Genomic DNA, 12,902 nt, shown 5'->3' with positions numbered 1-12,902 from the left:
AAAAAAGATAGGACGGGTTAAAGGAGCAGCTGCTTTGGGGACTCTCAGGCCAGGGGGAGGGAGGGGTGCGGATGTGGGGTGAGCCTGCGGCGGCAGAGGCCAGCGTGATGTTGCACCACCCTGAGGCGCACCATACGTTCTCCCGGGGAAGTTGTCCCTGGATCCCGGGACCCTAGCAGTGGCGGGCTGCACAGGCTCTGGGGAGGGGAGGTGTGGACAGTGACCTGTGCTCGCACACAGGCTTCTTCGTGGCGGCAGCAGCAGCCTTAGCGTCTCATGCCCGTCTCTGGGGTGTGCGCTGTTAGCCGTGGCTCGCGCCCGTCTCTGGAGCTCCTTTAAGCAGCGCTCTGAATCCCCTCTCCTCGCACACCAGGAAACAAAGAGGGAAGAAAAAGTCTCTTGCCCCTTTGGCAGGTCCAGGCTTTTCCTGGACTCCCTCTCGGCTAGCCGTGGTGCACTAACCCCGTGCAAGCTGTGTTCACGCCGCCAACCCCAGTCCTCTCCCTGCGCTCCGACCGAAGCCCGAGCCTCAGCTCCCAGCCCCGCCAATCCCGGCGGGTGAGCAGACAAGCCTCTCGGGCTGGTGAGTGCTGGTCGGCACGGATCCTCTGTGTGGGAATCTCTCCGCTTTGCCCTCCGCACCCCTGTGGCTGTGCTCTCCTCCGCGGCTCCAAAGCTTCCCCCCTCCGCCACCCGCAGTCTCCACCCGCGAAGGGGCTCCTAGTGTGTGGAAACCTTTCTCCTTCACGGCTCCCTCCCACTGGTGCAGGTCCCGTCCCTATTCTTTTGTCTCTGTTTATTTTTTTTTCTTTTGCCCTACCCAGGTACGTGGGGAGTTTCTTGCCTTTTGGGAGGTCTGAGGTCTTCTGCCAGAGTCCAGTAGGTGTTCTGTAGGAGTTGTTCCACGTGTAGATGTATTTCTGATGTATCTGTGGGGAGGAAGGTGATCTCCGCGTCTTACTCTTCCACCATCTTACCCTTGAGCCACTCATAGCAGCTTTCATTCCTTTTCAAGACAGGTTTCTCTAGTTCAGGATCGCAATGATAATAGAACCTATTACCCAGCAAGTGAAAAAAAGGCCTCAGAGTCATCACTACCCTCAGAACCACCTTGAAAACCTGCACTTCCTCTAGCCTTTCCCATCTCAGAAAGTAATGACCCATCTCTTGCAGTTGCTCAGATGAAAACTTTGGTGTCTGAGCTGTGAGTGGAGGAGTGAGTCCCCTTTATTGCATCTGTAAGGGTCGCTCCAGCACGGCAATGGGAATTACACTGGGAGAGGCATTGGAAGTGAAAGGATCTGTCATGCTCACAGGTCCTAGAGACGGAGGCCCGGCACACCACACAGGGGGCCAAATGGGAAGAGGGTCCAAGGAGCGGGCTTGCCGAAGCAGGTGGGGAGCCGAGAGAGAGTCAGGACCCGTGGGCAGGGGTCTTTATTTGGGGTCAGGGTGGAGAGGACAAGCAGAAGGTGCGAGGTATTTCACTGTTGGGTTTGAATGTCACGAGGTCAGTGTCAGGGGAGGGCAAGAAGGGGAACTTGTGGCAGGGACCAGCCTTGTCACCCGAGTGGACCTGGTCATCGGGGCGGGATGCTTCAGCCTGTTTGTGGGGATGTTGAGGTGTCAGGAAAATACGAGGTTTTTACAATTTACAGTACAGTGTTATCTTGATCTTTCTTTGTCTCATATGCCACATCGGATCCATTAGCATATCTTCTCGGTGCTACCTTACATTGTATACAGAATCCAACTTCTCAACACCTTTACCACAGCTATCAGAACCACCATCCTGGTCTAGGCCACCATTACCCCTCACCTAGATTATTGCAGAAGCTTCCGTATCTCAATTTCCTGCTTCCACCTTTGATCCCCTGTGTTTTATTTTCCATACAGTAGCCAGAGTGATCCTTTTAAAATTAGTCAAATTATGTCTGTTTTCTGTTCATATTCCTCCACTGACTTCTCTTCTTGCTCCGAGTGAAATCCCAGGTCTTTACTGTGGTCTTTGACCTTATCTACATCTACTTTCCTGCCCTGGCCACCTCACTGTGCTTCAGTACCCTAAATGTGCTCCTGCCTCAGGGCCTTTGCACTTGCTGTTCCCCCTGCCTGTACCATTCCTCCACTGCATGTCCTCATGGCTCACTTCCTCACTTTCTTCAGGTCTCTGTTTAGATATCATAGCGCTATTCCAACTCTGTCTTCCCTTACTTGACTTTATTTTTCTTTATAATACATATCACCAACTAGCACGTTTATTATATTTAGTTGTATATTTATAAATTGTCTTTCCTCACTGGACTGTGTTTTATGATCATAGGGGCTTCAGCTTTTTTCATTGATATATTTCCAGCACCTTGAACCTAACTTGGCACAGAGTAGGACACTCAAAAACTATTGAGGGAATGACTCAGAGCTAAATATAATGAGTAGAATTAACATTCAGGCATTCATCAGTAATTTATTTGTTATCATAGCATTCTTATTTTAAATTTAGTAAGCTTGTTGATTTGTTTTATAAAAATGATGGGATACCTATATAAAAGTAGATATTAGCCGGAAACTTCTTCCTGGGGCAGAGTAATTTTGTGGATCTAGTAAAACTATTGAAGATAGCTTAAAAAAAACAAATTTGGTAAATATCTGCAATAATTTAACACATTTATTCATTTCTGTTTATACTTTTATTCTAAATGCTAGTTGTTTATAAAAGGTATTCTGCCTTAATTGGCCGTTCGTAAAAGAAACCGTTTTCATTTCTGTGGTTATGGCTTACTTTCAGGTCTTGCATTTCACTGAAGGAGCCAGACTCCACATATATTTCAAGGACGCTATTTAATTAAAAGCCTTTGTAGTGAAGCTGTAAGTTGTCAATTTCACAAGTATTTATTAAGTATCCTCTGTATACAGGTAGTATACTATGTATAGTAGAATACATAGATAAATACCATATAGCCTGAGTCTTTATGGAGGCTTGGAGTTTAGTAGAAGGAAATAGATGTAATAGTGTAATAAAATGTTATATGTGCTATGAATTAAATGGATACAAAATAGCTTGGAGTGTTTGGGAAATTCCATACAGTTCTGTGTATCTGGAGTGCAGAGATTATGGGGTAGGGAGTATATGTGTTTGTGGGTGAGTGTGAGAGAGAGCACTTAGGGAAGGAAAGAGAAGCAGAGAGAGAGAGATTATCATATAAAAAGGAAAGAAGGGAGGGCTTATAACTGTTACAACTGTTAGAGGTAGGCAGTGACCAGATTGTGCAGAACAACGTGTTGAGAGTTCAGGGAGCCGGTGAGACCTATTTAGCTCAGCCCCTTAGCAGTCCTTGTCTAAAGTGGTGACCTTTTAAGGAAATTAGGTACTTGAATGTAGAACGAGGAAGAGGACTCTAGGATGGTTGCTAGCTTTCTAACTTGGAGAATAATGAAATCATCAATTAAGACAAAATGTATTGATACTAGATGAGAAGAGCAGGTTTCTTGGGGAAGGAGCTTAGTTGTGATTTGTTGAGTTTGAGGTATCTGCATGTACCTGGTGCTGGTAAATGTTTATTCACTGACTCTCTGAAGAAAAGCATGCTTATATGTATGTATATGTTTATTATAAATTTTATTGATATGAAGACTGGGGCACATAATTGACAGATAATAGGTATATAATGCTCTCTATTATAACTTCCATATTGATTCTCAGAATGCGTCATTGTTTGCCAGACTTCTGTATCTATAACCAACCTGTGGCTGCGGTTGATGAGAGTGTAGTTCTGACATGAATATTTCCTTTAAAGACTAAAGTGACAACTAAGGTATGTGACAGAACTCTACTCTTAGTCAATGAAGTGACGTCTTTGCTGAATCAGATGATAGGTTTTGAACAATGGAAGAGTATTTCCTCAATTTTTTGTACTATTCACAATGGAATGGCCACAAACATGTCACATTTTTAAGTTTGATCTGCAATACTAACATTTTCTCCATCACTTTAAGTCTAGACAATCAACAGAACAATAAATCAAACCCTTATTTGTAGTGCTTGCCAGTTTCCATGCTTTAAGTGTTCCCACCATGGCCAGTTTCAAGCGACTAATGTGATGTCTCTGAACACAGAGTTGGGGAAGATAGGCAGTGGCACACCATTATAATATCCCCATCATACAGATACAGTGGATACATATAACATCAGAGATGATAGAGAAATAAATAAGAAATGATGAATTTGAGCATTTATTTCCTTTGTTTTTAATAGAATGTATTTAATTGTAAGTTTATAAATTTAATTTTTAATAAAAGCTGTGCTTAATAACCAGCTCACAAAATTCTTGAAAATTTTGCAGTTGGCCCTCATGACCCAGTAGCAGCAGACTGTAGTACACAGCTGTCTGTGGGCCGTCTAGGTGAAGATGTACGATTAATTCATGGATCTTTTCCTTAGAAGTTGGGTCTAAACTAGAAATGCTAATTCAGGAATCATTCCCAGGCTGGTTGAAGCTTTGGGGATAGAAATTGTCCAGGGAGAGCAAGTGGAAAGAGTGAGCCGAGTGAGAAGCGATCCCAGGGCAAAGCCCTGGGGGAATATCCACTCTAATGGATGAGCTGGGCAGGAAGAGTCAGGGATCCCACTGAGCAGGGCCACGTGGAGAAAGAGAGCTTTCTAAGGAGACCTGCATTGTCAAGCCCCAGAGAAGTCAAGTAGGGAAGAGTTGAAGAGTGTCTGTTGACTGAACAGCAGATTGCTAGTTGTATTGGTGGTAGACATCTCGGTGGAAGTGGTGGGTACTGAAGCTAAAATTTCCGTTTTATAAAATGAGTGGGAAATGAGAAACCAGAGGCTGCAGTTTTAGATGTTCCTTTGTAGGACTTCACTGTAAAGGAAGTGATGGGGACAAGGACGGATGGTAGGTGGATAGAAATTAATGTCAGACTTCATCGTATTTATAATGTGTAGGGAAGGAGCCATGGGTTACAGGTGGCTAGTGAAGCAAGGTCTACGTGAGGAGGGGTCCTCTTCTGGGGTAGAAAGACTGCTCAAGCAAAAGGAACACTTTGTGAAATAGAAGAAAGCGAGTGAAGGAGATTGCAGGTATAGATGTGTTTTTACGTGTGGGCATAAGAAGTTGTCTTTACCGTAGTTTGCTGTTAAATGGCATGAGCATTTGCTGGTGGCCAGGCCGAACGTACCCACTCTGGCTTTAATGTAGTCCTGCAGTAGAGGGCTTACACATAAGTCACTTGGTAGTTAGCAACTCCTAGTTTGCCTGTTCTCCCTTTTTGCTAGACTAGAAGAATTAAGTTAGGGGATTCCCTGGTGGCGCAGTGGTTGAGAGTCCGCCTGCCGATGCAGGGGACACGGGTCCGTGCCCCTGTCCGGGAAGATCCCACATGCCGTGGACCGGCTGGGCCCATGAGCCATGGCCGCTGAGCCTGCGCATCCGGAGCCTGTGCTCCGCAATGGGAGAGGCCACAACAGTGAGAGGCCCGCGTACCGCGCGCAAAAAAAAATTAAGTTATTATTAATCCTAATAAATACTAGTGTCTCAAAGTAAAAGCTCTGAAATGGGCATGAGGAAACATGCATGTGCAAGGTGAAGGTCAGTAACTGATGTTAATGCCAACACATCTCTCAGTGTGCTTGTGAAGTTCATAATAGGTGCTCATGGCTGTGAGGTGCCTGTGGAAGACAGGGAAGATCCTTATTCCTGCAAACTACTCAACATCACGAATCCAGGTAAGTCTTCTTTTTCCTCAGCCTTACGACTGCTGTATACACTGGTCTTCCTTTACCCACGAGGGATACATTCCAAGACCCCCCCGTGGATGCCTGAAATCCTGCTAGAACCAAGCCCTGTGTATACCGTGTTTTTTCCTGTTCATACATACTGATGATAAAGTTTAATTTATAAATTAGGCACAGTAAGAGATTAATAACAGTAAGTAATAGTAAGATAGGACAATTACAACAACATACTATAATAAAATTTATGTGAATATGGTCTCTCTCTGTCAAAATATCTTACTGTACAAATTTAATGCCTTTTCCATTTAACTAAGCACTTTTCCTGCACGTAGTCATAACTTCGGCCGTTTGAAGTGTGACAGCAAAATTAGCACAAATTTCTTTTTCCTTGTTTACAACTTCACAGAATATTCTTGCGGTAGATCTTAGCAATCTCAGCATATGATTTTTTTTTTCCTTATTAAGTGGAGAACTTATACCCATTCACTTGAAGGAAGCACTTCATGGCTTCTCTTTAGCATATCCGAATTGCCAGCATCACCACTCTTGCGCTTTGGGGCCTTAGTTAAGTAAAATAAGGGTGACGTGAACACAAGCACTCTGATGCCTCGAGGGTTGGTCTGACAACTGAGGTGGCTACTATGTGACTCACCGGTGGGATATGCTGGACAAAGGGATGGGCCACATCCCAGGCAGGGTGGAGATAGATGGCATGAAATTTCATCATGCTGCTCAGGACAGCATGCAGTTTAAAACTTATGAATTATTTCTGGAATTTTCCATTTAATATTTTTGGACCACAGTTAACTGTGGGTAACTGAAAAGCAAAACCACAGATGGCAGGTTGGGGAGCAGGGGATTACTGCACAGGTTTGATGTTGAGGAAGAGTTGTTGAGCTGAATAAGTACCGTGGTCTGCTTTTAGCGGACTAAAATCAAACTTGCCTCAAAATGTAGCTTTCATCCTTCCTGACAGACTAACCACTCTGGGCATCTGTGAAGACTCTTCATAGATAGATATGTAATTTTAGGATCCAGGAGAGTTTATTTTTCAGTATGATTCAAACGCATCTGGAAATTCCTTAAGCATAGACAAATCCTGAGTTACTGAAGTTTAAACTTAAGGAAAACTGCTGATTTCACCAGCCTGCTGGTTTATAATAGCCTTGATACAAATATTGTGACTCAGCTTTCTCTAAGAATTATTGCCTAAGCTTCTGCAAGAGAAACAAATAGTAAAAAAAATTGAAAATACAAGTAATATTTTTTTATTCCTTACAGTTAAAAATTTGTGATAGTTCTGATGAGGATGAAGAAAGGTGATCCTAGTTAGGTTCTCCGTTTTACCAGGGAACCAATTTTAGAAAGTTGATAACTCTATACCTGTATATCTTTATTTATTAGCATTTCCCATTATGTTCAGCTGTGGTTCTAAGGGAGATGAAACTCTCGCAAATCTTAAATGTACTGATTATGACTTCAGGTGTTTTAAGATTTGTCACACCTCTATAATTATGTGCACCTTGCCTTTGTAGGCAGCAGTAGTGTAATGGTTAAGAGCGTGGGTTCTGGAGTCAGGCCTCCTGGCTTTAAGTCTAGGCTGCATCATCTTCTGGCTGTATGACCTTCGAACAATTATTTACTACTCTGTGCCTCAGTTTCGTCATCTGTAAACTGGGGGTAAACAGTACTTACCTTATAGGGACTGACTTGAGGATGAAATACGTTGAGACATATGAAATATTTAGAATAGTTCCTGGGACATGTTCAGTATTTAATATTGTTATTTTTAAAGGACCTGCCTTTTTGTAAAATTGGGTTGCAATCATATTTTTTAATGAATTGGACCATATTTTCAGGTCTGCATTGTAAAGCAGAGGTTTCTTACTTAGGATGTCTATGAATTTAGTTAACAGTGTAAGCAAAATTTTGTGTATGATGGTTTTTTTCTGGGGAGAGGGTGCTTTAGCTTTCACTGGGGTCCCAAAGGGACCATGAACCTAATAAAATATTGTATCACTGATGATGTAAGAGTAGCCTAGAACAAATTATGTTTGAAATCCAAAACCAAGCCAAACCAAATTTTAAGAAACCTTACCTTTAGATTAACCAGACTTTTACTATTGTAAGTGCTATTATTCATTAATGGTAAAAGAGTGGAGTTTTTCACTAATAGAAAATTTTCATATATATAATACCTAGGTTACCAATTTTTAAAAATAGATATAACTAAATTACCATTGAACCTAATTTTATCTCTTTGATAATTTAAATGGCATTTAGATTTATTTAAATACCTTAAGGTCGCCGTGAACATTAATCATCATGATACTCTTGGATGTATAGAAGTTTGATTAATAGCATTATCAAAGCAGCAGGCTATCTTGTGTCCAGGTAGCTTGAAGTTCAAGGAGCATTTGTTTTAGGTAGAAAATAGTTGTGTTATAATGTGCTTAACCTACTGCCTTTAATGGACATGCTTCACTTTGGATATGCTATTTACTGAGTATATTAAAGAGAAAAACTTTTGTTATTATCCAGTATATTTGGAGTCTAGACTCTCCGGCCAGTGCTTGCCCCAGCCCATGACAAAATCTGTATCCTCCTTTTTTCCCTCCTGCTCATGTGTGTAATTGGGAAGGAGCCATCAATTCCATTTAGTCACATTTTATTGAGCATCTACTAAGTGTAAAATAGCGTTCTAGGAACTCTAAAGTAGGGATCCAAATGATCTGCTGGAGTATGGGAAGAAAACAGGATTTATTTTTATCTGAAAATTAAATGTAATCTTTATTAATATTGAATATATTAACTGACATTAATATGTGTATATTTTTTACATAAATATGACATTAATATGTGTACAAATGTTTTTAACTGGGTTGTGTGATCTGTAAAGTTGGAAAACCACAGCTCTAAAAAAATACAAAGAACTTTGATAAAATAATCTTTTAAAATAAGTTTTTATGTTATTTCTCAAGGTGACACTGATATTCTCAGCCATATTAGCTGCTTCATGTAATCTATCCTGATTCATTTATGGTAATTGAGAAAATTTTCCAAAAAGGACTGTTTTTGGCTTTGATTAGACAGCTCTGGGGAGATAGAAAAAGCACTGAATTAGAAGTCAATAAATCTGGGTTTGATTCCTGGCTCTGCCACTTTCTGTGACCTTAATCAGATGTATCTCTGGGCCTCATTTTCTTAATCTGTAAACTGGAGATAATGTCACAACCACATAGAGTAGTTGTAAAGATTAAATATGATGGGAGGTGGCACATAGTAGGTGGTCAGAAATGCTTACTGTGTTTGATGTGCTTGTCTTGTTAGTTGAAGTGATTTCAGTTACTTTCGTACTGTGATAATTGCCCGACATCACAAAAATTGCTCAACAAGACGTGGGATTTTTGGAATTTGCAGAGCAAGACTAAATTTACTCATTATTTATGACTGCAATTAGTACTGTTTTTATTATCCCCATTTATCCAACCTTTCCTAATAGATGCCTTTAAATTTAATATTCCCCTGTAGCGTTTATACATACAGACGCACACGTGTATAAAAAAAGTTTATTAAAGTAGTTCTTAAATATTTTACTTAGATGTGGTTGAAAACTTCATTCTTAAATTTCAAAATGAGGTTTTTTTTTTTCTGGAAGCAGCCATATTTCTGAAGCACTTTAAAAATTTATTGCCATTTGTGAAAGAATTATATAATGTATAATTATCTAGATTTTGCTATCAAGCCCACTTCATATTAGTAAAATAAAAGTTTGTTTTCGTTTGATTATGTAAAACTCCTTTTCTCATTAATTCCTTAGTTTTGAATCAGGAAATTGAGGCGTTCAGTCTTTTGGAAGACACTTCATCAGGGCTCTCTGAGGACCGAGTTGTCAGCGTGAGCTTCCGAGTTCTCTATCCAATCGTTATTACCAGCCTCGGGGTGTTTTATGATGCCAGTGATGTGGGTTTCCAGAGGAACATCACCGTCAAGCTTTATCAAGCAGAACAGGAGGTATGCACTGCTTCGTACATGCTTTTCCCCACTTTTTCTCTTTCAAAATCATCAGCTTTTCCTCATGGCAATGAGTAGGTTGGGAGACTTCCACCTTTCTTCCCTTACTGATTAGACACATTATAGTGTAATGTATTACAGTGCTAGTTTGAGGAGAGAATTCTAATGAATAAATGTGTTATACCTAGGAAAGGAGGAGTTGGACCAGATTAGAAATTTCCAACCTAAAATCCCCTAAATCCTAAGGAATTTCAAAAGTTGATAACGAATATTTAAAGTTTGGGACTTACAGGTATAAGCAAGTCTTATTGCCTCTTTCTTCCAACCCTAAAAGTCTATCACCATAATACAGGCTAACAGCTGCTTTAAATCTTTTTTGTAATAAGGGTGTAGAGGGAATAAAAGTTTAAAACAGCTAGGGTTACTGTTTCTGATATTTGAGAAAACCTAATTTGTTCACAGAGTGTATCTGAAGGAGTGTAGCAAGGAATTGTATTTGAAAAGATCTGTCCCTGGGTTTTAAACTGCAGAAATCTTGAAAGAATTATACAATGAGCACCCGTATATCCACCACCTAAATTCTACAATATTTTGCTGTATTTGCTTTATGACGTCTATAGTCATTCATTGATCTATCTTTTTTTTAAAATGTATTTTAGATTAACTTACAGGCATCAGTACCCTTCAACCCTAAACATTTTAGTGTGCATATAATTAACTAGACTTTAATATTTGTTTATGGTTTAAAAAAATTTAGAGTATAAGGTGCATTCGGTTGTTTAAACTGTGTAAACCTGTGTAATCCAAACTCCCATTACCCAACCCCACTACCTAGAGGCAACCACTGTTCTATTTTTTTTTTTTTTAACATGGACTAGTTTTGCCTGTTGTAGGATTTTATGTATAAATAGAATCATATACTAAGCACTCTCCTGTGTAAGGCTTCTTTCACCCAACATAATGGTTTTGAAACTCATCCATGTCATTGTATCAGTGAATTTTTCCTTTTCCTTCTTTTAATTGCGAAGTTGTATTCCAACAATATATGATGTTTATGTGTTCTGTTGATGGGCATCTGGAATGTTTCCAGGGTTTTTCCTCCTTTATTCTGTTACTGTGATGAATTACATTTATTAACTTTGCAGTGTTAAATCAATTTCCTATTCCTCTTGATCACAACATATTATTCTTTATATATTGCTGGAAATTGTATTTCTTGTGCATGGCATGTAGTTGGGTCTTCCTTTTTATCCAGTCTGGGAGTCTCTGCTTTTTACATGGAGGGTTATTCCATTTATATTTAATGCATTTATTAAAGTGGTTGGATTTCAGTTTTTCATTTTGCTATTTGTTTTCTGTTCTACTTTTTTTTATTTGTTTCTCTTTTCCTCTGTTTCCTGCCTGCTTTCGGGTTAATAGAGTATTTTTTACAATTCCATTTTAACTTTTCTGTTGTTCTTTTAGCTACAGCTCTTTGTACTATTACTTTGTGGGAGCTTGGTTGACATAAGAATTACAATATATATCCTGAACTTTTCAGTCTTCTTTAAGTTAACGTTGTACCCCTTCATGTAAAATATAAGAACCTTGCCATAATATAATTCCATTTACCATCCCCTGTCTTTGCTCTAGTTGTCATATGCCTTATATCTATATGTGCTATAAATCCCACAACACAGTGTTACAATTTTTGCTTTAAACAGCTAACTGTATTAAAGTAATTTAGAGGAAAAAGCCTTTTATATTTGCCCACTTACTTACCATTTCTGGTGCTCTTCATTCCTCCTGAATGTCTCCTTTGGCCCAAATCAAATCCTTTACCAATTTTTGTAGTACAGGTTGACTGGTGATGATTTTGCTTAGTTTTCATTTTTCTGAAAATGTTTTTAATTTGCATTTATTCTTCCCCTCCTTTATTTTTGTGGGATATTTTCTGACTATTGAAATTCTGGGTTGACTTTTTTTTCTTTTCAATATTTTGAAGATGTCATTCCAGTGTTTTCTGGCCTCCATTTTTTCTGGTGAGAAGTCAACCTTCCTTATGTTGTTCCCGTGTATGATGTATGTAATATGGGTTTTGTTTTTTTCCTGGCTAATTTTAAGATTTTTCTCTTTATATGTATTTGGTTTTAAGCAGTTTGGCTGTGTTGTACCTTGGTGTGGTTTTTCTTTGTTCTGCTCAAGGTTTGCCAAGTTTTTCAATCCATAAATTTATGTCTTTTACCAAATTTGGGAAACTTTCAGCTCTTATTTCTTCAAAAATTTTTTCCCAGCCCCATTTCTCTCTACTCATTCTGGGATTCCAGCCACATGTATGTTAGACCTTTTGGTACTGTCCTGCAGATCACAAAACTGTTCTTTCTTTTTTTCAGTTTTTCTCTCTTTTCAAATTTGATAATTTCTGTTAATCAGTATTCAAATTTATTGACTCTTCTGTCATATCAAATCTGTTAAGCCTAGCCAGTGAATTTTGTTTTTAGATATTGTACTCTCTAGTTCTAGAATTTCCATTTAATTCTCTTTTGTAATTTATATTTCTCTAAAATTTACTATTTTTCTAAATTCATTTTGAGCATATTTTCTCTGTGGGCTTGACCTTACTTGTAATAAGAGTTTTAAAATCCTGTGTCTGCTATTCTAAATTGGAGTCATCTTGGCCTGTCTTCATTGATTATCATTGTTTCTCTTGCACATGGTAACATTTTCCTGTTTTATCTTACATCGAGTAACTTTGGATTATATCCTAGATATTGCGAATAATTCATTATAGGATCTCTGGATCCTATTATATTCTTTGAGGAGTATTGATTTTTTGTTTGTTTCTTTTAGCAGTCAGTTAAATTAGCTGGGCACAGACTCTAAACGCTGTCTTCCTTGTAGTGAGCAGCAGCTGAAATCTCTAGTCTATTCTTTTGGACTTAGATGGGCTGCTTGGATTCTGTTTTGAGTATGTACTTCGTGAGTCAGCCACAGATTAGGACAGAATTTATGTGAAGAACTGAGGATTCTGTCTGTGACCCTTTCCTTTCTGGGGTTTTCTTCCTCACTTGTTAGCTGATGTGTTTGTCTCCACCCTGCCTTCTGCTTTGCAAACAGAAAGACTGCAGTTTTTATTTCAGAATTTAGGTACCCCCTGAGGTATGCCTCA

At 39.4% G+C, this 12,902-nt stretch overlaps 1 protein-coding gene across 4 annotated transcripts in view; it reads left to right on the top strand.

Annotated features, from left to right (window-relative positions):
• B3GALNT2 (beta-1,3-N-acetylgalactosaminyltransferase 2) overlaps positions 1 to 12,902 on the top strand; it is a 58,324-nt gene that overhangs the window by 19,649 nt on the left and 25,773 nt on the right. For all 4 annotated transcript variants that reach the window (XM_027093975.1, XM_027093972.1, XM_027093973.1 and 1 more), the window contains 2 exons: positions 5,631 to 5,731; positions 9,561 to 9,754. In XM_027093975.1, the coding sequence (XP_026949776.1) occupies positions 5,631 to 5,731; positions 9,561 to 9,754 (295 nt within the window). The remainder of the gene's footprint in view (positions 1 to 5,630; positions 5,732 to 9,560; positions 9,755 to 12,902) is intronic.

Source organism: Aethalodelphis obliquidens, unplaced genomic scaffold (assembly GCF_003676395.1).
Source record: "Aethalodelphis obliquidens isolate GAN/ISIS:26980383/991018 unplaced genomic scaffold, ASM367639v1 scaffold87, whole genome shotgun sequence".
In the NCBI taxonomy this organism is placed as follows: Eukaryota; Metazoa; Chordata; class Mammalia; order Artiodactyla; family Delphinidae; genus Aethalodelphis; species Aethalodelphis obliquidens.
Note: the sequence above shows the minus strand (reverse complement) of the source record. Positions and strands in the feature narration are given on the sequence as shown.